The following is a 26,184-nucleotide window of genomic DNA, read 5'->3' as shown; positions in this document are numbered from 1 at the left end:
GACAGGCCTTTCCCCGCCTTTCTATTTTAACTGGAGGTGCTGGGGGCTACCAATTTATTCTGATGAAGCTTTAGATTAGAAAGATCTGTACAAAGCTGAAAGAAGGAGAGTCATTTTGGAGTTGACAAGAAGAAAAACAGAACACACTTTAGTCAGAGGATTTGCAACATTATCAACAGACTATATTTCAGAGTCATAGTGTGAGGTCTGCCAAACCTTTGTTTTACAAAGCAGCTCCAAGAGCAAGCAGCATGTAGTGGATGACCTTTCAAGCTGCAAATGTGATGTTATCTGTCTTCCTATCTCTGATTAAAATCAAGATCAACAAATATGTATTCTGATTAATGCTAAAGCAGAGTCTGCTATCAATAAACTGTTTTCTGCCAGGGCCATCAGTTCAAACTGAATTTATTTCTTCATGTCAGTGTCATACTGCTGAATTGCCACTGTTTTGTCTCATATACAATTTGAGTGGCACATTCAAACTTTTCATTTATTTTAAAAGTGCAAATTTCATAGTTTGCTGTAGATAGCAATGTTCTCCAAGCCTGTATCATGTGTTGGGCATCTGTGTGAAGTGGGGCATGCCAGTCTTCTAGTTTGCAAAGAATCTCATTGGCCTGGTCTGACCAGGCCTGTTTACGTAAAATTTGCTTAAGCAAGGGAGTAACACTGGCAAAAAACTGAAGCAGGAAGAGAACTGGAGTGAATTTTTTATATTCTCTACATTTTTAATATCTTTGTTTTGGTTCCTATTCCGTACTTGTACCTTACCAAAGACAACTGTGGCTGTCTTTTGTCTTTCAGACAGCCCAATTGTATCAGTGTCATATTCAAGTGCTGGTATGATTTAAACATGGATGCAAAACTAAGCTTAACATACTTAAAGAATTAAACTTCTGTGGCATTTGGGTACATGTGAGCTCTTAGCAAAATCTAAGGTAAAAAAACAGGCTGTGAGTGTGAAGGGCCTGGAACAGTAAGTAATATTGGTTGTCAGGCTAGATTAGTGAAGGAAGCAGGAGCAAGAATATGGAACCATATTCTTAAGAGTATTTTAAGTGCCAACCTTGAAAGAAGTCAAATAACATATCCCGCACAACAGGCAAGGTTTTGCTGGATGAAAAAGGATAGTGATTTAACAGGTTGTTTTCTTCAAAATACTGAGACAAAAACCACTTCTCTTTAACAGATGTTATGATCTCCTTATTCTGAATACTAAGGTGGAATGACACAAATATAAACAGATTTCACTTTTTGATATTGAAATCTAAGAGCTTTGTAGTTGTATTCTTATACTTAGTTTTAATGTTTGTTTTTACATTGATGTTTGAGTCATTTTTCTGAAAAAACAACAACAAATAAATATTATTAATAAAACAATAATAATATCCAGTTCAAAATCCAAATTTGTCCATCTCATAATGCTCAGGTGTAACAAAAATTGAACACTATTCTCTCTAGAAGTTATTTTATGTCTCAGAATGTAAAATGACATTCTGCGTGTGTCATGTGTACCCAAAGCTATCTGCCCTGACTAAGCATTTATTGCTTGCTGTGAATAATGTGACCAGATCATCTAACCAAGTAGACTTTTGTTTGATGGTAAATTAATTCTTATTATTGTTTCTTGCAGAAATTTAACATTGTTAATGTTGCCCATCCAGGTCTAGTTGAATTTCAAGTGCTATGTTGTGGATGTAGCTAAAACTAACAACAATTTTCTAAGGGTCAATATGATAATGGGTATATGCACAGCACTATCAGTGCATGTGATGATAATTCAAGCCAAGAGAGAAATCTATGAACCTTTCAATCTCTCCCCCCACTGAACCTTCTCTGAAAAACTTTGTTATGTGTGAATCCATTTTGAATTGAGACAAGGGTAGTTACTCCAGAACAAATTCTGAACCATCAGAGCTTGACTTTCATAATCCTACAGTTGCTACAGACACATTAGCACTACTTAACCATTTGACAAGACTATAATGAGCAGGTGACTGGGATCATCTGTCATGACAATTATGGGAATGAATAAAGGCAATGTCAGGTTTGGCTCAGATTTGTCTTTCAGGATTTTTCTATCACCATTCTCTTGGATGCTTCAGCCATGTCACAGGTAGACTAGAATAACTGCCAGATGTATCCCAACAAGTCTTTATAGCTGAGCTAATTAATTGGAAGGAAAGCAACTTACCCATGAATCTGGGAGATCAACGTCCGTGAGAGAGGAAGTAAGACGGGGCTGGTGAGAGCAACAAGTACATTTTTCCCACTCCTCTATCCTTGTAATCAGGAAATCACAGGGGCACAGCTGGTTATCAGGAAAAGGTTTCCAATCACTCCAGAGCTGAAATTCAGTTTCTGAACGGATGGAAATATTTCCTAAGTTGCTTAGTCTAGAAGTATAAGATCTGCCCAAGGAAGTCGATAGAAGGCCTGTTCTTGTTTCAGCTTCATCCTTTCGCCTTGTATTCTCTCTCAATACTTTCTTGTCCTGGGATTTGGTTAATTTCATACATGATGTTGGAGCTTCATCCTCATCTTCGGAGACATATACATCTTGTGGCAGTGGATCTTTAAAAAGTTTAAAAATAAAGAAATGAAACTGTGGTTTGAAACAGTGTTTTATCTTCCCACCCATCCCCAAAGACACATAGAAATATTGGGATGCAGGCATTTCTGTACTGAACTTGTGGAACTACTAACACACACTTGGTAGAAAGTATATGATATTTGTAAGAGTTGATCTAGGAAACTGACCCCATAATTATGACCTACGCACCTAAGATTTTATGCAGAGATGGCCACATTTGAATGGTCTATCCCCACATGGGAAAGTGAAGCCAGAAGAGGTGAGGATAGTGTGCATGTTTCACATGATGAGCTGCATTAACTCTTGAGGTATTGTCTGAACCAGTTTGCAGACATTCTGTTGAAGCAAGGAAGTCTCTAACTTCCCACTGATCTCACAATTCCTAGATTCTTTCAGCTTACTCAGGAGACACTATCATCTCCCCAGGACATATTTAATTTAAATAAATGAGGGAATAAAAAATTTTATGCATAATTTACCTACTTTGGTACTCATTCTCTGAACCTACATATAAAACTGAAACAAGCGCAAGCATATATAGACTCAAAAGGTGTCCCTTTACTTACTGAGAGGTATCAAAACATGTTTGATGTCATCCAAACTGTGTATACTGGCTTTCTTAGTTTGCACTAATTTCTGTAACCGTTTTAAAGTTCCCACTGTTTCTGATTTATTTTCATCAGATTCTGCAACCTAGAGTAGAAAAGAAAGATATGGTCAAAACACATTGAAACGTTTGTTTCCCTCTCTTCGAAGAAGCAAAGAAATACAGTGTAATATTTTTTTTTTTGCAAGCTCCAAAGTTACTCTGAGGTGTTCTCAAAGGTGCTATAAAAAATATTAATTAAATCAGCCAGCTGACTGATGCAATAGCGGCATGATTGCTTGAAGGACAACTTGAAAAATAGTCTCATGGAAAAGGTTGAATTTTCATTTCTTGGACACGCACATTTTCCTGGCTTTCCAAACATCATAGTTTCTACTGCATCAGACTACTAGTTGACCTAATCAAATATTGTCAAATATTGCCTACACTAACTAGCAGCAGACAGGAGTCTTTCTCATGTGTCTGAAGATCCCTCAATAATAGTGTTCGTGGATTGACTGCACTACCTCTTCTCAGGTTACAAGCAGTATGTGGCTTTGAAAGAAGACAGAAGTTACGGTGGAGATAGTCAGCCTTTGGCCTTCAAAAATTAATGGCAACCTCTCTCCCAAGAAGCAAAGAAATACAGTGTGATTTCTTTACAAGCTACAAAGTGACTCTGAAGTGTTCTCAAAGGTGCTACAAAAATATTAATTAAATCAGCCACAAGTATATAACTTGTGAGCTTCTTTCTTTGTGAAAGAAAAAGAAAGGAAAATATGTAAGGATGCACTAGCTATGATTATGGAACTGTAGTATTTCACTGTATATAAGAACATAAGAAGTGCTATGCCTCATTCATTATTACTTATTGACAGCTGCTAGACATAGCAGTGCAGAAGCAAGGTATGATGGCAATGCCTATTCCTCTACTTTTGAGTTCTTAGGATTTGGTGGCCAGAGGTGTATTGGTTCAGAACTGTCTATACTGATTTTTGTTACCAGTAGGCCTATCTTCCATAGAATAAGAAAAAGAATGGGTGGGAAAGTCCTATTGGTTCTCTGTTTATGCCTGCAAATAGATCTCAAATCCAAACCAGACAAGCTGTTTTTGCAGTAATTCAGATAGTAAAGGCTGTTATACAGAACCACTTGGCACATAGCTATTAGTGCTACACTAAACCATTTGTGGTGCAGCAGCTCGACACTGGTGAAGTGAGTTTTTCTTTTTTGTGGCTATGTTTGCATTAGTGGCTTAAAACACTGCAAGATCATTTCCTCTTGCTGCATTTTCAAGTAGGTTTTTCCACTGCTGTTCACAGCAGAGCAGGACTGGAAATATCTCCAACCAGTTATTTATTTGCATGCACCAAACTGCAGGTCAGCGATGCTTTCATTTGCACATGCGCAAAAGCAGCCTCAACTGTTCACACCACGACGGAACCATGAACTGTTCACACCTCAACGGAAAGCTGGTTTGAGAAAAAGCTAATCAAAGAGGAGTATTTTTCTCAAAGCTACAGGATGCAGATGGAGTGTGGCTAATGTCATGTGAACCTGGCTTTAAAAAACAGTGGTAGGAGCACACTGGAGCCACAGTAAGCAGTAATGTGAACACATCCTCTATTGTCATAAAACTCACTCCTTCAAAAGGTATGAAGGAAGTTTGTGCACCAAGTCTGTTCCCAAGCTGTTTCTAGGTCCAACTCATATTGTTTGGTTTAACCTATAACATCCTGCACTGCTTATGACCAGCAGTATCTAACGTATTGCCTTTTCTCATATATACCCTTCCCTTAACCCTCAGGTAATCTACAGAGACCCTTCTATGAGTGTCTCCCAAACCTGAAGATCAGAGGGAGGGCAAGAAGGGAGAGGGCCTTTTTCATGGTGGCCTCCTAGTTATTGTACATTCTCCCCAGAAAAGCTTGTCTAGCCTATTCATTAATATTTTGCTGGCATCAAGGAAAGTCTTCTTTATTCTCCCTTGACTTTACCTTAATACTTAAAACATTAATCTTAACACTTTGGAGTCTGTTTCTATGGTGGATAGGGTGAATGTGTTTTTGCTCTGTTACGTTATTTTGGTGCTCTGGAATCAGGTTTAGGCTCCTGGGTTTTTTTGTGTATCTGAAGAAGTGTGCATGCACACAAAAGCTCATACCAAGAACTAACTTAGTTGGTCTTTAAGGTGCTACTGGAAGGGGTTTTTTGTGTTTTTTTAAGTATACATGTGATTGTATTTTATGAATTCTCTGTTTCTGGTTTTTTTAAATGATTCAATAACTCAGGTTATAGGGCAACTAACAAATACAACAAGGAAAGAGAGAAAGATATGTGTTTCCATTTGGCAGCTATTTTGTGCTCATCAACCATTGGGTTATAGTTCAAAAGTCTCTTTAAGTACTCTCTTTAAGTACTAGTATTTCTGTTACACTCCTTCATGGATCACTGCCTTGCCGTAGCGAAGGGGCTTGAATAACTCAGAGAAGCTATGAACTATGCCGAGCAGGGCCACCCAAGATGGACAGGTCATAGTGGAGAGTTTTGACTAAACGTGATCCACCTGGAGTAGGAACCAGCAAGCCACTCCCTGCCAAGAAAACTCCATGGACAAAGACAACAGGCATGTGCCTGGTGTGCTCTGGTCCATGGGGTCATGAAGAGTCGGACACGACTAAATGACTAAACAACAACAACAATATTTCCGTTACAAATGTGTGGAATACCATTACTAAGCTGGTAAAGGGTAGTTTCACAGAGTACCTTACCCTAGGAATATGATATTTTACTAGAATAAATATGTAATACACTACATTTTTGAGTAAGCTAATGGAAGAGTTCTGAAACAAATGGTTCTCCAACCTAACCATAGATTTCAGAGTACACAAATCATATGAAGAACTGGCAGGTTTGTAGAATAGGGAAAATATAATGGAGAAGAGTTTACAAAATAATAGGATCCTGAGATGCAATATAACATTACTGAATATGCTGAACCAAGCGTGACCCCCTGAAATATAAGAATGATTTTACATATCTGAGAACTTTTCATCAGAACTCTATTTGAAAGATAAAAAGCAGTCTATAGTTTTGCATTGGATTTAATTTTATTTGATGCCATCCTCAGCTGGTGCCTGTTGAAGCAACTCAAGTTATGTTTGAGTGTGTGGAGTTGGAATAGAAAATCTAATTTCATTCGCAGTCATCTTAACAAGAGATGCAAAAGTCTGCATCTGGGGGAAGTTGCATGTTCATTTAAAATATCAAAACCACTTGGTTGGGTCAGACATGCTTGAGATTATAATGCCATTCCATTCACAGAATGAGACTTCAAAATGCAGAAGGGGTCCTTTCCTGAGCAGCTGGAGTCCTGTCATTAATGGATGTTCCATCTGTTCATGCAGCAAATAGATTCAAGCCACTGTGCAGTACTTTGGTGGGTACCACTCCACCAAAAAGCAATGGGAATAATTATCAGTGAAATGGCTTCTTAGTTGACAACACAGAAATCATCGCATTTTAGCCAGAAGCAAACCTACCCAAGTCAAGTGGATTGTTTAGCAGACAACGTGTCCAACTCTAATTATTAACTGAGAATAACATCGCTATGAATTTTGAACTGAGGTCTGAACTTGTATTTTATTTGAGGGGTAGATGGTTGAGCGTCTCAAAGTAAAACGGGAATATAATCTACTCAAACAATTTTGCTAATGGATGAAGTGTAATCCTCTTTGTTTTAAGAGCAGTTACTGTGGAGAGGGGGAGGGTTTTATGTTAGCAAAAGTCATGTAAGCAGAACAATAAATGCAGTAGTTATATTTTACTGATGCAAACTGTGTTAATGAAAGCTTTGGAGTTTTCTTTTTTGCTTGGATTGATAAGCACCAAATGTTCTGGGGCTTCATGACCACAGCAACTTATCAGAAACAGGATCTGAAACAGTTTCAGAGCATCACACTACTATGTGGGGGTAGGGGAAATATCAACTACTTGAACAGGAAGGAGGGAGGTTGTGTATGAAAATGAATGAATAAAAATTAAATATATTTATATCTGGGACAAATAAACCTATTCCTGTCTTTCTTTTGAGTCACTCAAGCATGTGCCTCTATGAATGGGTCACAATCATACAATGTATGATCTATGCTAAACCCCTACGGATATCATTTACTCTGAGATTTGGAAGAGCTGCTGGTCAGTCTTGAGTCAGAAAGGCAGATAGTGTGATCTGGAATATGGCCCCTTTCTATATTCCTAACCTGAATAGTACCAGAAAGCACACAGTTATGGAGAATATACTTTAAGACTTCATTGTTTGCACTTCACCTTAGTGGAGAGAAGTACAGGGAAGCAAATGGGGCATACTGATCTTTCACGGCGGCCCCTGTACTGACTGCTATAATAATAATAATAATAATAATAATAATAATAATAATAATAATAATAATAATAATAATAATATATTTATACCCTGTCTGTCTGACTGGGTTTCCCCAGACACTTTGGGCAGCTCCCAACAGAATATTAAAAACATGATAAAACATTAAAACTTCCCTAAATAGGGCTGCCTTCACATGTCTTTTAAAGTCGGATAGTTATTTATTTCCTTGACATCTGATGGGAGGGCGTTCCACAGGGCAGGCACCACTACTGAGAATGCCCTCTGCCTGATTTTCTGCCTGGTTCTTTGTGCATCTAGAAGGGTGCAGGGCTGCATTTTGGTCAAAATTGGGGAGTGTCAGGTATGGGGCTTCTAGGCTTAATTCAGCTCTCCATCTTTCCATAATCAAAACACTGCCTTATCTTAGTTGTTGTGATCCTACCAGTTAGCTACATTGGTCAGCATTTGACTAGCACAAATTTTTAATAAACTTTTTTCTTATCAGAGTCCTTGTAGATAAGGTGAAATGGGGGCAACCTGATCTTCTAAAATCTCCGCAGGGACAAATACTATTGAGGCACACTCAACTTTGGCTGGCAAATCAGTGTGAGGGCACAAATACATAGATCTAAAAGTGTTTGCTTCTATAATGCTCTGCATGTTCATTTAGTCGAAGAAAGCTTTTCAAAACACTGCAGCCAATGTATGATTCAGCCAAAACGAAAAAGGAATATAAATTGTGGAATCTCTCTTACTGTATCACTAGATGCACTTGGGACATGGTTCTGAGGTGGAATCCACTGTTCAAATGTCATTACCTTGGCCACAAAAGGGTAAACAAAATGTCAACAACAGGAATTTCAACAGCACCATGTAGATATATCATGAAAGCAATTGGGCTATGCAGAATGCATTTAAAATAAAAGTTATCAATAATACCAATGAGGTAGGTTTTTAAAATCAGTTGATTGGCTGTGAAGCCCCCCACATAGTTCTCTGTTGTCAAGTAAGAACTGTCCAAGAAGAAGAAGCAAGCCAAAATTAACGTTGGGACTCAAACTTCATTCATAAAATAATATAGATGCTACCCTTGGGGGGCATAGCTCTCCCAGGCTGACTTACAGCATCTTGAATTGCTTCTCAATGACATAATGGCCTAGTTCACATGTAACACTAATGGCCTTGTATAAATGAATAAATGTCCTGGTTTGCATTTAGAAAATTACGGCCACTTTTCTTCTCCCTCAGAGCTGCTACTTCCACATCATCAGGAGCTAAGCCATGGTTTGTGGTTTGTCTCACTCCAAACCAACCACAAGTTGCAACACACCAGTTGAGAGATATAATTGTGTAGCAACTTGCTTGCCCATTGATAAGGGAACCCCCTTTGGTTCCTTTTAATTTGTTCACGGATTTCTGAGATATCAATAACAACAGCATCATTAGGAACACCTATTTCTGCTGTGTCTTCTAGTTCTTCAGTGTTCAGCAACTGATGAATCATTAATTACCTTTATATTATTATGCACAGGCCCAAGGGTCAGGCTTCTTTAATTGCTCATACTAGTGGGTTAATTAATGTAGTCTTTTGAAGACAAGTGCCTGGAGACACAGTATATGTTTATAAAAATTGAGAAACATTCTGGACACATACACCAAACTGGAGCTGGCTAGATTGATCAAAGCACTTAGGGTAGGTCTGTGCCAAGTAAAATTTCACAATACTAATTTAATGGCAGCCTAGTTATGTGTTTGCGTGTGCTACAAAGCATTAAACCCTTATGGGTCATATATAAAAAACAACAATAACCCACTGAATAAAAACAAATCAAGAGAGATACTCAAACTTTCATTCTTTACTTAGTTCACCAGATACACAAACCTAGTGTGATTGTGACACGTTCATAGGAACCTGTCTTGAAGCAGTTTCCTGGCCACATTTATTTAAAAGAGTGGAAAAATAAAAAAATTACTCTAAATACGCTTGCTCCCCACACGAGATTATTTTCTCCTTAAGTGAAGCAATTACAGGAGATACATATCTGGTCCAGAAGGTTGGCAAGAACGTACAAGGCTGCCCTGTACGATCATCTAGCTCAGTGTTGTCTACACTAATTGGCAATGGATCTCTAGAGAAGATCCTCTCCTAGACCTACTTGGAAATGCCAGGGATTGAAACTTGGTCTTCTGCATCAGATGTTCTACCACTGACTTACAGCTCTTCCCCTAACCTGTCGGAGTGCTTGTGACCACCAGGAAGCTCATGATCTGACTAATGTGGATTGTATGAATGAGCATCTATTATAAAAGCTTATAAACATAGCCAGCAGGAGTTGCTCAACCACCACAGACCAAAAGAGAACCACCAACTTTAATCATTTGGCAGGCGCATTTGTTTGAGTACACAAGAAAAATTATGCATGACCCTCCAAGCAGGGTGCCAGGGTGGCTCAATGGGGATGTTGTGGCAGGGATTCCATTAGCAGTCCTTAGTCAGAGAGCAGGCTGATAAAAAAAAAAAAAATCCAGCCAAGCCTACAGACACGTGGGATCCATTTTGCAGCCCAGTCTATAAAGAACTTCAGGCAGGTATTTCTATTCCCCAAGTTCTGCTACAGTTTCACAGTTACCTGACATGTAGTTTCCTCTATTCTTGTTCCTTGTAGTAAATGAAACCTTTCTCCGATAAGAAAATCTTCATTCATTTCTGTCCGGAGGTGGGGAGGAATTAGAAAAGTACAAAGATTATTATCACGAAGAACCTAATTAAAGTTTTTGCAATACATTTTCATTGAAAATAGAATGAGTAACATATACAAATATAACAGAAACATGGTAGGAAATGCAGAGATCTATTTTTACCACAGTAGGAAAATTGGAGTTGTTCTTTCTTTTTTAAAGCTTTCAGTCTTATTTCCTGTGTTCTCTGGGCTTCTTCCCTTCCCTTATAACATCCTGTGAGCTTTAAAAATATTCATTGCCTCTTGGTATGCTGTAGACATTTATAATAGCTATGGTGATGGGGAAACTTAGAGTACACCAGACACCTAGGAGGTCAGAATATTTATGTTCTTTGACTATAGGATAAACACATATTGTCTTTCACACACACACACACACACACACACACACACACACACACACACGGGAAGCACTTTTAAAATTTTCTCTAATCATAATAATGAGTTTTTACTGTTTGAAATCAAGATTTTCATGAAGCAAAGTTCTTGTGAAGGTTTTTGTTTTTGTTTTTACTTCCATGCTGCTTTCCATAGTGGGAACATCTTTACTATCCCAGTCTTTCTAAAGATCACCACTATGATTCATCAGCTACTTAAGCTGGTATACTTGGACTTAAACTCATTCATGCCTAATTTGTGGATCACTAAAGTAGCAGTCCCAAACATATTTCAATGGAAATACTTGCATGCATCTGAACAAACTTGGTTAGCATTAGACTTTTGATCTGTTTGCTAGCTAGCTCTAGGCAAAGCCTGCAAAATTGTGAGTCTCGAAGCAGAATTCCAACAGCCATCCATGTATTGTGATTTGCTACATCCTTAATAACCCACTTCCTAATTTTACAGTCCTAAGCAGAGGTAGGAAAAACCAAAGGCTTATCAATATGTAGTCAGGTGTTTGAATTGTGCTTAGGAATGAAATAGATGTAACTGTAGATGAAATAAACAAATAATAACTCTGTGCCTCTTTCATTGCATCTGGCTAAAACTGATCAGAAATTTATAGCAAAGGGGAAGTGTTACCTTACATTTTCGTCTCAAATTAATAAAGAACATTTCTATACTATTACTATGTATAGGTGTTAAGGGAGGGGTAGTACCTCTTGTGGGAGACACATTGTGCTCCTTCTGGGGTACTTTGTCCACCTTTGTTCCATACCCTGCACTCAGTTTTCACCTGTGGCTCCTAGAAACTGTCAGCATGTGATAGTGGCCGCACCCCAGCAAACAGCTTTGATAACCAGGTGAGGGTAGCCGATGAGTCTTAAAACCTCAGTGAGTTAGGGACTTCTCCTGCATGTGAAGACAGGCTCCGGCAGATTGAGCAGACAAGACCATTAGTGTGTCCACTGGTCAAGAAGGCACTTACTCCACATGCTGTAAGGGAAGCAAGGGGCAGATGGGGCTTGTCAACCTGGGAATGTAGTTCATCCAAGATAAGGAAGACTCTGATCCTAAACCTCTGCTGCTTTACAGATATATACATTCACGAGAAAGACTTTGGGAGGAAACCCAAAGGAAAAATCCATACCCGCTGCCTTGTGGGACCTATTTGGGAGAAGAAAAGGCTAAGGAGTAAACCCTACACAAATCCAGAGTGGAGTTCCTAAGAGGGATGGATGGCGTCTTGTATGCTTCTTCCAACAAACATATTGCTCATTTTTCTTTGGACCACATCAGTAAGGATGAGAAGAGAGACTTGTTGTCTGGGCAGCCCAGGAACCCCATACAAATTGCCTACGTTTGTGCCCCAGATAGGTCACTTTGGCACTGCTAACACAGCAAAAACATTGCAGGAGGCAGCAGTTATGAGTTACCAGCCTCTGCAGCCACAGCTGGCACTGTGATTCTCCAGAGGTTTGGCTTCACCCTGGAGATGCACTCCATCCTCTTGAGACAGATTGATGCCAATGATAATAAGAAAGTCTACTTTTGTCTTCATTTATTTTCTAAATTCTTTTATATGGCATGATTTTTTTAAAAAAAATCCAACTCCTTTAGTTTGTATTAGGTGAAGTTGGATGATGTATTTCAACCAAAATCTAATTAGAGATTTCACCCCTCGATCCTAAACCTTTTCACTTGCAAACAGCTCATTAATGTAAATGGAACTTGCATGCACATGAGCATATAGATTACCACAATTGTTTTAGTAGTATATCAAATCAGTCTACTTTTCTGGAAAATGTAAGTTATGTTCCCTCAAAATGTTAATGTCAGCAACAGTTGGTATTATTATTCTTTTGGGAAATGCGAAGGAGTTACCAAAATGTTACTTTAAATCTGCAGTATCATCATCCTGGGGAACAAAGCTTTGTATATTCCCTTTGCAATAATAATAATAATAATAATAATAATAATAATAATAATAATAATAATAATAATAATAATAATAATAATAATAAATACATTTGTATCCCACTTTCCTTTCATCATGGAACTCAAAGCAGTAGAGATGGGTTTCTACTTGGTTTTTCATTTCAGCTTTAACCAGACCTACTTAGCTTCAGCGCCTAGGACTTGCCGATCGCATGGTCGGCGGTTCGAATCCCCGCGGCGGGGTGCGCGGGGTGCGCTCCCGTCGTTCGGTCCCAGCGCCTGCCAACCTAGCAGTTCGAAAGCACCCCCGGGTGCAAGTAGATAAATAGGGACCGCTTACCAGCGGGAAGGTAAACGGCGTTCCGTGTGCTGTGCTGGTGCAGCTTGTCACGCTGGCCACGTGACTCGGAAGTGTCTGCGGACAGCGCTGGCTCCCGGCCTATAGAGTGAGATGAGCGCACAACCCTAGAGTCTGGCAAGACTGGCCCGTACGGGCAGGGGTACCTTTACCTTTACCTTTACTTAGCTTCAGTACAGATCCTATTTTATTGTGCTATAAGTGCACAAAAGTCTGCTAGATCACTGCTAATCAGCACAGAAAATATTGAACTAGACAATGGTATAAAGTTGCATCATATGATTGTAAGCCAGAACCATGTGCAAAACCCTCCACTCTTGCAGCTACAACATCTCCTTATGCCTTTATGTCTCTCCATGCACCTTTTCCTGCTGTAAACTGTGCAGGAAATACTGCATAGCAAGACAAAGTCAATGTGCAGATCCTAAAATGAACCCAAGCAACCAGGCCATCTGGCAATGTAGGAACTCTCTGTAGGATTATTCAAAACTACGAAGGGAGAAGTAAACTGTACTACAAACTGGGACAAGACCCTCATGGTGTGCCAAGGGAAATGAAATGGTTAAAGAAAAGCTAAAAGATAAGATAGGCTCATGAATAGCCTATTTGAAATCTATGGCTTTAAGGTGCTTAAAGTTAAGCCTGTGGTTTAGTGCTTTGATTCATCAGGGTCTAGTTTCTGTGGGGTCAGTCACTTAATCCTCACACCCAATTGCCTTTAGAAAGGAGGGACAAGTAAGGCGAAAGAAAGAAGGAAATAGAGAGGCAACTTACCCTGATTCAGTGAATTTTAAAAACAAACAGGCATAACATAAAAGTTGCCATGTTCTTGGGTCAACTCTCTTATCTAAACTGAGTAGACCAGAACTCTGAAAGGACTGCATAGAGATAGCTGCTCCTCAAGCTATTATGTACTACCCTCAAGTGTCATGATAACTGGTCTTTCATATTGGCTCCTTTATTCAAAGTGGAAAGGTAGCAGGAGCACCAGTGGTTAAGGTGGTAGATATGTAAAAAAATATTTATAGCTGTGCTTGGCCACAGCTTCCTGGCTCACTTCCCCTGTATGTCTGTACCTTTCCTTGGAAACTCCATTCATATACTAGTGTGTCCATAGTGCTGTGTAAAATCAGACTGATAGGACCCACCGCAGTGTTGGCAAACCATAGTGAAATAAACCTGCATACACACCATGCATTTGAAGAACCTTATGTCAACATTAGTAAAGAAAAAGCATTTTATATGTGTTATAACACTGTGACATCAGAAGGTGCTGTGGAGTCCCGTCTTTTGCCAATGTGATTTCCCATAATAAAGTGTACAATGCGTTTTCCTGAAACACTTTTTTGATGTGCCTAGATCCAGCCCTAGTTTGTTAAGTGTGCGAGGAATTGTTGCTCTGTAGGAATAAATTACAGCTCCCAGGAGTCCCAGGAAATAATGTGCTTTAATTTTTTTTGTGTGTATCCAGTCTGAGTCTAGTCTAAAATACTGTATGCATGTCTTCTTCTCCGCCCCCAACCCCACATGATTTTGTCTCTAGTAGGTAAAGGTAAAGGACCCCTGGACGGTTAAGTCCAGTCAAAGATGACTATGGGGTGCGGTGCTCATCTTGCTTTCAGGTCAAGGGAGCTGGTGTTTGTCCACAGACAGCTTTCTGGGTCATGTGGCCAGCATAACTAGACTACTTCTGGCACAAGAATTAAGCTGCACAGATATCAATGAGAATTACATCAAAACAAAAAATGTTTAGGCTAGAAAGACAGGAAGCAGTCCTATACCAAGTCATACCACGGGTCCATGTAGCTCAGTACTGTCTACTCTGACTGGCAGTGCCTAACCAAGATTTCAGGCAGGAGTCTCTCCTGGCGCTACCTGAAAATGCTAAGGAATGAACTTGGAACCTTCTGAATGCAAAGCACTTGCTCTGCTACTGAGACAGGACTGGGGTTTATATTCCCCCCCCCCCCATGTGGATTTCCTGTTAGAAGGCTTTGCTACTTCTGTTTTCTACAAAGCACCTAGCATACAGTTCATCGGAAATACATGTCAAATAGCAGGCATACTAATCTTCTGCCAGGATCAAAACAACAGCAAGCTGGTTGCATGAGGGTCTACATGTCAGCTACAGGAAGCATTTAATAGAAGCCATGCAGTTCCTTGCTTCAACTTTCCACTTTACAGTATTTAAAGTGCATATCTTTCCCTTGGGGAAGAGTCAGCCCTCCCCACCAGAGGCCTTGACAAATTATTTCACTGTTTTCCTCTGTGCCCTTTAAAATGTTTTGAGGAAAATGCAAAATCAGCTGAAATGCGTATTGCAATTACCTTCAGACTGACAGTGCCTTCCGAAGTACAAATCATTCTCTTGCTTCTTGGGAAGCTGCCCGAGTGTGCCATTCACATTTTTCCTATCTAGAAGCGAAGCAAAGAAAGCAGATTCCTGGATTCATATCATATTAGTGAAGCAGCCGAAAACTCTACATAATTAGTGATGGGATGCAGATCAACCAGTCCCAAAGGGCAATTTCCTTGAAAAAGCTTCTAAAAGTGGGAAAAGATTTAGACCAATTGGCATCTATGCACAATATTTAGTTTGATCTGCAGATCCATATTACAGTGTCAGAGAGTCCTTACAGTACCACAAGGGCCAGTGATTATTCATTTGTTCAGTTGTCTGTTTCATTTATGAATTGCTTGTCATGAAGAATCTCAAAGCAATTTCACATTGCATATATAAAAACGATATAATCAAATGCGTATATATAAACAATTTAAACCCACTACATATATAGAAACACTTTTAAATCCATTGCAGATGCTGATGGGATAAAAATCTATGCTTGTTGAGAACAGTTTTCAACAAATGCCGAAAAAACAATAGAGAAGACACCTGTCTGATATGTAAGGAGAGGTGCTACCACACAAAGTCCTTATTCCAACATTGTGTGAAATGGTGTCCCTTATTTTATGGTTGTAAGTTGTTTATAATTGTTTTTAATATTGTTTTTTATGCTGGAGCCTGCCTTGGGACCTTAGGGTGAAGGGTGATTTAGAACAACAACAACAGTATCTGCAGGATGCCCTCTCCTGTAGAGCACAACAATTGCTTGGGAATATAAGGATGATGAAAAGGAGAAGTAGAGCTGTGAGTCCTCAGCATTCTGATGGCAACACACTCCATAATTCAGGATGACCTCACCATGGTTTTCGGTAGATGTTAAATAGCATGGAGGGTAGCTCAAACCATGTAGAGCCCCACACTGGGGGCTGCACAAATCTGCACAATTTCTGAACAAAATCTGAACAATACAGCTCAAACACCAGATTCTAGAGTCGGCCATCCAACTAGGACCAGAAGTACTGCAAAGCAATACTGCCCGCTCCCAACTTGGACAGCTACTCCAGAAGGATATTATTATTATTACAGTCATACCTCGGGATAAATACACTTCAGGAGAAGTATTCTCAGGTTGTGCTCCGCGGCGACCTGGAAGTAATGGAGCACATTACTTCCGGGTTTCGCTGCTCGCGCATGCGCAGATGGTCAAAATGACGTCACACGCATGTGTGGAAGTGGTGAAATGCGACTCGTGCACGCATAGTCGCGTCTTACATTCTGTTCAGGATGCGAACAGGGCTCTGGAACGGATCCCGTTCGCATCCCGAGGTACCATTGTATTATTATTATTATTATTATTATTATTATTATTATTATTATTATTATTATTATTATTTCTATACTGCCCTATACCTGAAGGTCTCAGGGCAGTTCACATAAAATATAAAATACATAATGTCAAAACAAAACCAACAACCCAATAAAAAAAACCCAAAAGAGCTAGCATTTTTAAACAGTGTATAGGATGTAGATTGAGTCAGGCAAAGGCCTGGTTGAAAAGGAACATTTTTGTGCGGCGCCTAAAGGTGTATAGTGAAGGCGCCACACGAACATCCCTGCGGAGAGCATTCCACAGATGGGGGGCCACTGCAGTGAAGGCCCGTTCTCGTGTTGCCACCCTCCTGACCTCTTGCGGAGGAGGCACATATGGTTCATATGTGAAGTGGCAGTCCTTGAGGGATTGTGGTCCTGAGCCATTTAAGGCTTTATAGGTCAAAACTGAAAGATAATTGGACTGAAAGCTGATGGAAGATCAATGAGAGTCAACAAAGTCAAAAACCCACTGTCTCTCTTCTGACTCTGGGTGACTAAAGCCTGCAACAGAGCCTAAACTGGATCCAAATCTGGCCAGTGACTACCAGCTAAAGGATCTTGACCAGGAAGGGAGCTTTGAAATCAGTCAGTAGCTTATTTCGATTTCGGTTCAGTGATGGTTTATTTGGGAGTGATCCGACTAATGTTTCTTTTAGACAATTTGGGAATACTCTCATACTCAGATAGATGAACCGTTGGTTCTTAATCCCAACACAAAAAGCCTCAGAGAAGGTACACCCCAGCTTCATGCTATCTAGATGTTAAGGAGATGGCTCTTGCAGTGCCCCGTAAGGGGATCCCCTCAGGTGGAGATCCCCTTTTGGTCCTGCCCCCTTCAGGGTCAGCACTGGTAAATATAAACCCCAAACCCTGAAGTCAGGCAAGAAGACAATCATGCTGAGGGGTTGGGCTCTGTTGCTAGTGATGTTGGAGGTGTCACTCTTGCATCAAAAAGTGAGCGTCCAAAGAGAAGCAGCTGCCACAAGCCGTGAGGCCATAGCCTCTAAATTAACTCTGCAAAGCTGGCAAATATGTGTTGACTGCTGATGTGAGAAACTTGTGTTGGGTTGCAAGCTACTATTGACTCGCTATCTCTATATGTCAACTTACATGTGAAGCAATTGGTCTTAATATCCCTAGGAAAGTTCTATGAGGACAGATTTGCCATGGTTTTGTTTTAAGGATGCCACACCGATTTATTCAAAGCAGACATCAGCAAGTTTGTGGTTTCAACATGTGAGAGTGTAGTATCATCTTTTTTAGGAATATGATTGCATCTCTTTCATGGTTCATATTGATTTCAAGACTATATTGCATTGATTTCAAGAGTGTACTAAGAACCACATCTATGAAACATCTGTTGTGATTTCACTTCTGAATGGTGATGCAATTCTTTTTAAGGCTTTTCATTTGTTTTCATTTTAAATACACTTGGAGAAAAAGAAAGGAAATTCTTTTGATATGGCATGGCCATTTTGTACTTGTGGGCTTTAAAGCAATAACATGGTGTCATGAAATATGAAGATTTTTGCAATTAAAATCTATATTTTTACCTTTAGAAAGCATCTTTGCTTTAAATGTTCTCCATTCATTGTCATCTAGTGAGATAAAATATGAATGGATGCAAATCCTGCTGAACTGCAAAACTCACAGAGAGGTCGATAGGCTCTTTATGATGGATTGCCATGTTTTTATTTATTTCCATATTCAGCAAAAAAAAAAATGTATTTAAAATGTCTGAATAAATCAGTTCTACAACTTGGAATATATACGAAATGATTTTTATAAAGCTAGCTGCTGAAAACAGGATATGTTGACCATCACAATCAAACATGAAAAAATGATTAGACATTTTATGAAAATACATTTCATTTCTCAAGTTATGTTTGCGGTTTCAACTAGCAAAGGAAAATAGCCATTTTAACAATGGAAAACAAATTAGACACACTTTCTATTAAATCTGAAATGCTCCCATAATTGTTTTTTTGTATGCATGTATGGTACTTTCCAGCAACCTCTGTCAGAGTGTTGGATTTGTCTGTTTCACCAGAAGTATTCTGCACATGGATGCCCCCTTATTTGCGTGATAAAACAACAACACAAAAGCCTGAACAGAACACAATATGAATTACTAACCAAATGCTTCATTTTCTGACATGGACTTCTGGATGGACCTAGAAAGAGATAAAAAGAATGTAGAGTCTGATCTTTTATTAATCGTTCAACGTAGTTATTCTAACGACTGAACCAGGGTTTTTGTCTGCTATCTTTAAATGATGCCTGTGCACTCTAACTACAGTGGAGCTTTGTGCTAAAACAATCCTGCACCCTACAAAAACTCATGCCATAATAAATTTGCCATAGGACTCTAAGTCATTTATCATAAGGCTGACCCTGCTTTGGATGAGAAAATTATTCTCAAACTGAGCCTAATTTTCTTCCCATCTATTATTCATTGCCAAGCATTTACCAAATAGTTAAGGGGAGCATGACTCATTCGGGGAGCACATAATTCACAAATAATTGGTTTACATTATTCATTATATGTAATGAGTGGATGATTGTCTGAGTCAACTGTTGTTCACACAGGTTCAAGAATCTGAATTGCTAAAAACAAAATGCTGCCCTAGGTGAGACAAGTGTGATCCCTCTCTGCCCCTCAAAATCCATCCAAAGCATTGTCTCCATCAGGACATGTTTGTTTTGGCAGTAGTTGGGGAGGGTGTGCTCATGTGACCTGAATGATTCTACAGTAGGCACAGGTCTACCTGTTTGTCCATTTCTGTGCCTCCAAACTACTTGGGGCAGCAGTCCTGGGCCACAGAGTTGCTTCCCTCCAGTGCTGAAAATGTTAGAAAGCACGTCAAAGTGCAAGTAGAGAAATAGGTACTGCAGGAAGGTTAACGGCGTTTCCGTGAGCTGCTCTGGTTCGCCAGTAGCGGCTTAGTCATGCTGGCCACATGACCCAGAAGCTGTCTGTGGACAAACGGCAGCTCCCTCGGCCAATAAAGCGAGATGAGCGCCACAACCCCAGAGTCGGTCACGACTGGACCTAATGGTCAGGGGTCCCTTTACCTTTACCTTTACCTACTACTGCTGCCACATGGAGCATGGCCAGCTCCCCACAACAGACCAGGGGAATGCAGGAGTCTCTACAAATAATCAGATGCAATAGAGAACAGAAATATTTTACATACTTAATATAGTTATGCAGAAGAGAGGATTTGAGAACTATGAAAAACTGCTTTTCAAGCTGCTGCTTTGTGTCTGCTTTATTTTGTCTGCTCTTTTAAATTGCATTGTTTTAAGGTTTTTGTTTCTACTGTAATTTTAGGTTACACAAGATGCTATCTTATACCAAGTTGGTACCTCACATGATATTATCTATATGCCAATGGTCAGTGGCTTGCCAGGATTTCAGACAAGGGTCTCTCCTGGCCCAACCCTAGGTATACCAGGAATGGCACCTAGGACCTTCAGTATGCAAGCAAGTACTTTGGCACTGAGCTACAGTTTGGAACTTGTTGATGAGTAGGGAGTATAAATCCCAAAAATAAATACTCAGTGATGAGAAAACTTCCTCTGCTGCATAACTATTATAGGTACAGAAGATTCCCTCTTACCAGCCCAGCAAAAAGCCTTGTACAGAAGTCTATTGTTATTGGAGAAATGCACCTCAAATAGTATTTTTATCAACTGATCACCATTACATTCACAAGACAAGCTCTCTCTTCATCATGAGCCTGAACTTGGACAATACATTTATCTGTTGATAATAGTGATCCAGGAATTCAGATGGCTCAGTAGCTGACATGTCTGCAGGGTAGGCCCCATCATGAGCTTATTTGGGTACCATGAAAGGCAGCAAATTGTTATTTATTATTAATATTATTAATATTAATATTTATTTTTGCTGCTGAAGAGTGAGAGAGGTACTTGGGAAAATTTCTGCCTCAGGTGCCAAGATAAACTTGGCTGGCCTTGGGTTTTTGTGTCTTGAAGAAGAGACGGTGCCATCTGATTGCCCACCTCAGATAGCAAAATGTTTGGGGCTGGCCCTGTATGTCTGTCACATAGACACAGATCTGCTGATAAGTCATTGTATAAGATGGGATTTCAAAATGAGATGGCAATTGAAAGAGGAAACACCTACAAAGATCCTGTCAGAAGCTCGGAATCTGCCAGTCCAGCTCTTCTCTTAAATAAATACAAAAATAAATCAATGTGCATACTAGTCATTAGCAGAAACAATAATAAGATTGGCTCATGCAAATCTTAGTCCAACCAAACTACTGTCACAGAAATGCCTGATAAAATGTACCTTGGCTTGGTGGTTAATCCAAATCATTTTGAAAACTAATTTGTATTGGGATAAAGGGGGGAGGGGAAACTCACAAGAAGATTATCAGGTCAATAGTACAAGCACACTTTGAAATAGGTTACCATATAAGTCTTATGGGGGAAAACCATACATATGGTTAACCCATGCTGAGCTTAATGATGACTAAATGTATCTGAGTTTTGATGTCTCCTCTTCAGTTATTGTAAAGAGAAAGTTTGGAAACAAAATGCTGAAAAAGATTTAGAGTGTTTTGCAAGCTTATATACATTTTCAAATGGCACTAGCACTGCCACATACACAGTACAAATACATAAACAATTAAAAGATTGAGGCTAGTTTAGTACACAAAACTAGTGACAGTGCACGGATGCTATTATAAATGTTCACTTACTGTCTTTTTTTCATCAATGTGTTTTCAATATCAGAAAATTCCTTTGGTGAAAAGAATAAAACTGGTTAGTTTCCAATTTTAAAAAACACCTTTTTTAATTAAAAAATAGTTCTTATAATATGTCTTTAAAATTCATACTACCTCCCCAAAACTGCTCAGTGAAGTGTGAGCATGCTAAGTAGACTGCAAAAGTTACAGTCTATTGAGTACCATTTCTAGAAAAACAATGGGAAATTAGGGGAAGAAGAAATGGGAGATGGAATTGGTTTGTTGAGCTCCTAACCATTCTAGGTCTTCTCAAAACTGTCAGCATTTTGCAGGAGGGATTCAAGTGCATACTGGAAATTTTGGTTTGTGCAGTTTAAGTGAATTAAAGTCATTTTAGGTCCATGAATTCATTTTTAAAATGGAATTCTTGTGGTTCAGAAAGGCATGGGATGAATGAATAACAGGAAGATGCATAGCTACGAGCAAGCAAATTTGAGTAAATCCAGAATGAATGCTCAGTGTTGTATAACCTCTCCCAAAACTATTCAGAATCAATGCTCAGTAAACACCAGGCACAGTCTAATCTACACATAAGTTTTGTGGAAACAAATAGTCTGGAGGAGCCCTTATAGCAGGGGCAGACTTTGGCCCTTCAAATTTCAGTGGCCAACATTCGGCATACACTCCATTCTGCTCAATTGACTATGTCATAGTTGTGATGTCCAGTGTGGCAGAACCAGTTGCACTGCCCTAAATCCCCTTTTGCTTATAGTAAGCTGGAAGGCAGCTTGGCTGAGATGGAACATTCCTGTTCAGTGATGGGTATACATTGCAGAATATTGGAGCAAGACCCATTTGCTGTACATGTATGACTTGTTCCTCATCACAAAGGAATTCTAGCAAAATTCTTCAGCGTTTGAAAGAGAGAGTCCTTGTTGATTTTGGAATAAAGTTATGCCGCCTTGAGGTGACAATGTTCAGATGGTGACTGACAGGATTCAAGATGAGAGTCCAGGCAGGCTCAGTTAATAAGCTTAGAGCTGCATATAAGGTGTAGACCTAATAACTCTCATGCTAGAAATAGCAGATAGGAGATTACACATTGCGCTTTGGCCTAAGCGGCATTTTTCCACAAGGCACATTGCTGAAACGTCACCGCTAATCTCGTTTTCCATTTCTAGAAACTATTTTATAAATAACCATATTGATTCTGCAGCTAGCAGAGTGACACAGCAGAGAGCTGTTATTTTTAGTTAACTACTGGACTAAACATTTCTCAAAACAAAAATGTAGAGATCCAACAGGATATTTATGTTCCTCATTAAAGCTGGTTGATAGTGAGCAATTTAACTGATTTAGTATTCTTTTCTTCCTTCTTCCCCCCAAAGAAGAATTTTAATTAGCATTACATTAAAAAAGGTAGTGCAGCATTTAAAAAATGTTCCCTCTTCATGGGCATGAAACATGTGGTATCAGTGAATGAGAGATGATGTCAGAGATTGGTTTGCTTACTATTGTGTGCATTGAGTGTGTGTGTGTGACTTTAACTTTGTGATGAATCCACTTGCTCTCTGTTATGGGAACAAAGGAAAAGTTCCAAATGTAATCCCTGGCAGAGGTGGGAAACACCTTGGAAAGTCACTGCCAGTCAGCGAGGATAGAGTGAACCACAGCCTGATAGATTCACACATTCAAACAGACATGGCAAGTGTGTTAGGGCATGTTACATACTAGAGCTTTAAAACATGATAGTTTGCATATTCTAACTGCACAAGCTTCTCTGACTTGTCTTACATTCCTAATTCCTAATTCTGGGTGGGAGGGCTATATAAAAAGGTTTGCTGCTGTTGCTGCTGCTGCTGCTGGGACGAAGACATGACACCAAAGATAATTCCTGAACAAGAGTACTCCATGCTGGTCCAACCTGTCAGAATTGACATTTCAGCTTCATCAGCAGTGCAAGGCGCTAATATCAGAGAAAAAGGCAAAGGTGGATTTAGGGCAGCACGAGCAGTGCAGTTGCACTGGGCCAAGGAGGGTGCCTTCTCAAAGCCAGTAAGTATTTGCCTGTCTTCAGGGAAGGAGGTGCGAGGGGTTGGACATGGTCCTAAAGTCATCCTTCCTCCTTCTCAAAGCCAGGCAAGCACTTATTGGGCTTTGGGAAGGAGGTAGGAGGGTTCTAGGACCCTGCCAGAGCTTCATACCTCCTTTCCAAAGCCTGGCTCAAGCCAGCGCCACAAGGCCTGGGGGGGGCATCAAATGGCCTTGCACAGGGCAGCATATTACCAAGGTCTGCCTTTGAGAGGTTGATGATTGATTGATTGATTGATTGATTGATTATTTAAGTATTTATATACATCCCTTTCACAAAATATCAGGGCATTGCACAGCTACATAAACACTTAAAAAGAAAGCATTACAAGCAGTACAAAACAATAATTAAAATGACTAGCTACTCAATATTAAAAAACATCATCCAACAGACAATAAACACCCAACTTCTAGAGGACAACTAACTGCAGACCTCCAGATGATCAGGCTGGGATATAAAGGCTCAGGTAGTCCTTAGGAATCCTCAATCCAAGTCATTCAGGGATTTGCATAGCAAAACAAGAACCTGGCCTGGGAGCAAATGGGAAGCCAGTGTAGATATTTTAGCAGAGGTGTAGCATGCTGCTGACCATCTGCCCCATCAGCAGTCTAGCCATTGCCTTCTGCACCAGCTGGAGCTTCCAGCCAAGGGCCAAGGGCTACCCGACATAAAGCACATTGCAGTAATCCAGTCTTGAGATGGCCAATGCATGGAATACCCAAATCTAGATACCGCCATTGCTGGCATACCAGATGAAATTATTGAGGTAGAGTTGTGTTGAGAAACTACTACTACTTGTACCAAATAAAAGTGCCGCTTTATTTCAGAGGCACCGATTCCTGCAGTAGCACAAACAGTGACTTTGAATGCTCATTCATAAAACAGTAGCAAAGATAAATCTGTAAATCTTGTTTGGCTGCCCTTTGTGACTGCCCCTCATGCCATGACTTTAATTTTAGTAACATACATTAACATGGTGACCTGATTTCCAAAGGATAACAGAAATAGGTTCATAGTAATACCAGACTCTTTTTTGAAAATAACATCTGTTGATTCATACTGCATACAATCAAGATCTTGTGTGTTCTTTTCTTTAAAATAATATTGCTGCTAAACATTGCACAGATGGCTTGCAGTTAGGTTTTATTGGAAATAGATAAGAGCTTCAAAAGCTCCATTTGAAAACAACTAGGAAAGTAAATGGAACTAAATCATGCAAGCATTTGGAATATTGCATTGACTTCCACCCCTTTCCTGATGGATGTATTCTTTGTTTGTTTCTCCTGGTTATATTTGTTGGACTACGGCCCAGCTTAGCAATAGATGGTGCATGCAGAGTTGCATGCAAGAGAAGCAGGTCCAGAAAGCATGAGTCTGGGAGGTTTCCCCTCTTGCTTGACTCCTTTCCAAGGGAAAACCCACTCTTTAGTGATAGATTGAAACAAACATCAATCCACATTGCCATTTGCTCCAATTGAGCGCTAAAGAGTGGTTTTCCGGGAGTGGGGGTGGGGAGCAGGGAAAAGCAGCGGGATAAGGGGGAGTGTGGATAAGACCTAAACTGACTAATCACCTTCCACTGGTGATGCAAAGCTCTGCCCCAGGTCTACATGTTAGCATGGATGTGAGAGGCAGGGACGTTTTTGTGCATATGAGTTTTTTTTTGTGTGTAGACATCACCAGAAACCTGATTGCATAGAGATTTTTGCATGAAGGCGTTTGGACCTCAGGCATCCCTAGTATTTGGAGTTGGAGATGAAAGAAGCCAGGTTTCTTTGACGATGGGGTCAAGAGTAAAAACCCATAATTCATCTGCACACTTTGCACCTTCACACTAGTACTGTGTGCTAGTGCAGAAGTGAAATGGGATATGAGCATCAAGCGGAGATGGACAATGGAGACATTTGCCAAGTCATGTACAATAAACAGATGCTGGTTATACCCACTGGGGAATTCTCATGCTTGGTTGGAACTTCCACGTCTCATTAAGGAGAGTGGACTGCCCTAGAAACACAGGGTCCTAGATCCTGGACCATATCCTAATCCAGTTACTTCTGACCATTATGGAAGGGACTGGGCTTTTTCTAACACATAACTTTTGGTGTTTTCAGAGACGTACCAGTTTGAAAAGAGTTGTGTTTGTAAGTCTGTGATCAAACCTAAGCAGTTATAACAATTCCATTGAAAAGCAGTCCAAATGGTTAAAGACAGAATGACATTAGTGATTAAGCATCAAATTACTAATGTAGGATCACTTACCAAAGACTGAGACTTTTCGGGAGGTCCACATTTCGCAGAGGCAATTACTGGGGTGTTAGCCCTGCTAGTCATGCAAATGGTCTCATGTGGGTCTTGATTTTCCTTAACTGGTTCATATAAACTATCCATAGAGCCCTCCTGAAATTCAATAGCATCATAATTGTTTTAGCAACTGTTCTATAATTGTATATTTTATTGTTCTAATCTGCCCTGGGATCTTATGGTAAAGGACCAGTAAGAAATAATGATTAGATTAGAATAGAATAGTATTCAGTCTGTCATACAAAGTCAGTTCACACAAGTATTGCTTCTATTTCTGATATTTTGGGGAGGGCCACACTCTCTTATATTTCAAGTACAGTAAGAACAGCATGCCAAACAGCTGTTACAGGTTCCACAGAGTTTCCAGGGCA

General features: G+C 39.8%; 1 protein-coding gene across 1 annotated transcript in view; it reads right to left on the bottom strand.

The window, feature by feature from the left end:
* SAMSN1 (SAM domain, SH3 domain and nuclear localization signals 1) overlaps window positions 1–26,184 on the bottom strand; it is a 93,885-nt gene that overhangs the window by 47,016 nt on the left and 20,685 nt on the right. Inside the window, exons 3-10 of the mRNA XM_081199684.1 lie at window positions 25,772–25,909; window positions 21,433–21,473; window positions 18,836–18,873; window positions 15,313–15,399; window positions 10,197–10,273; window positions 8,322–8,384; window positions 3,163–3,289; window positions 2,198–2,577 (exon numbers count right to left, since the gene is read on the bottom strand). Of these exons, the coding sequence (XP_081055810.1) occupies window positions 2,198–2,577; window positions 3,163–3,289; window positions 8,322–8,384; window positions 10,197–10,273; window positions 15,313–15,399; window positions 18,836–18,873; window positions 21,433–21,473; window positions 25,772–25,909 (951 nt within the window). The remainder of the gene's footprint in view (window positions 1–2,197; window positions 2,578–3,162; window positions 3,290–8,321; window positions 8,385–10,196; window positions 10,274–15,312; window positions 15,400–18,835; window positions 18,874–21,432; window positions 21,474–25,771; window positions 25,910–26,184) is intronic.

Source organism: Podarcis bocagei (assembly GCF_964188305.1).
Source record: "Podarcis bocagei genome assembly, chromosome: 6".
Taxonomy (NCBI): Eukaryota; Metazoa; Chordata; class Lepidosauria; order Squamata; family Lacertidae; genus Podarcis; species Podarcis bocagei.
Note: the sequence above shows the minus strand (reverse complement) of the source record. Positions and strands in the feature narration are given on the sequence as shown.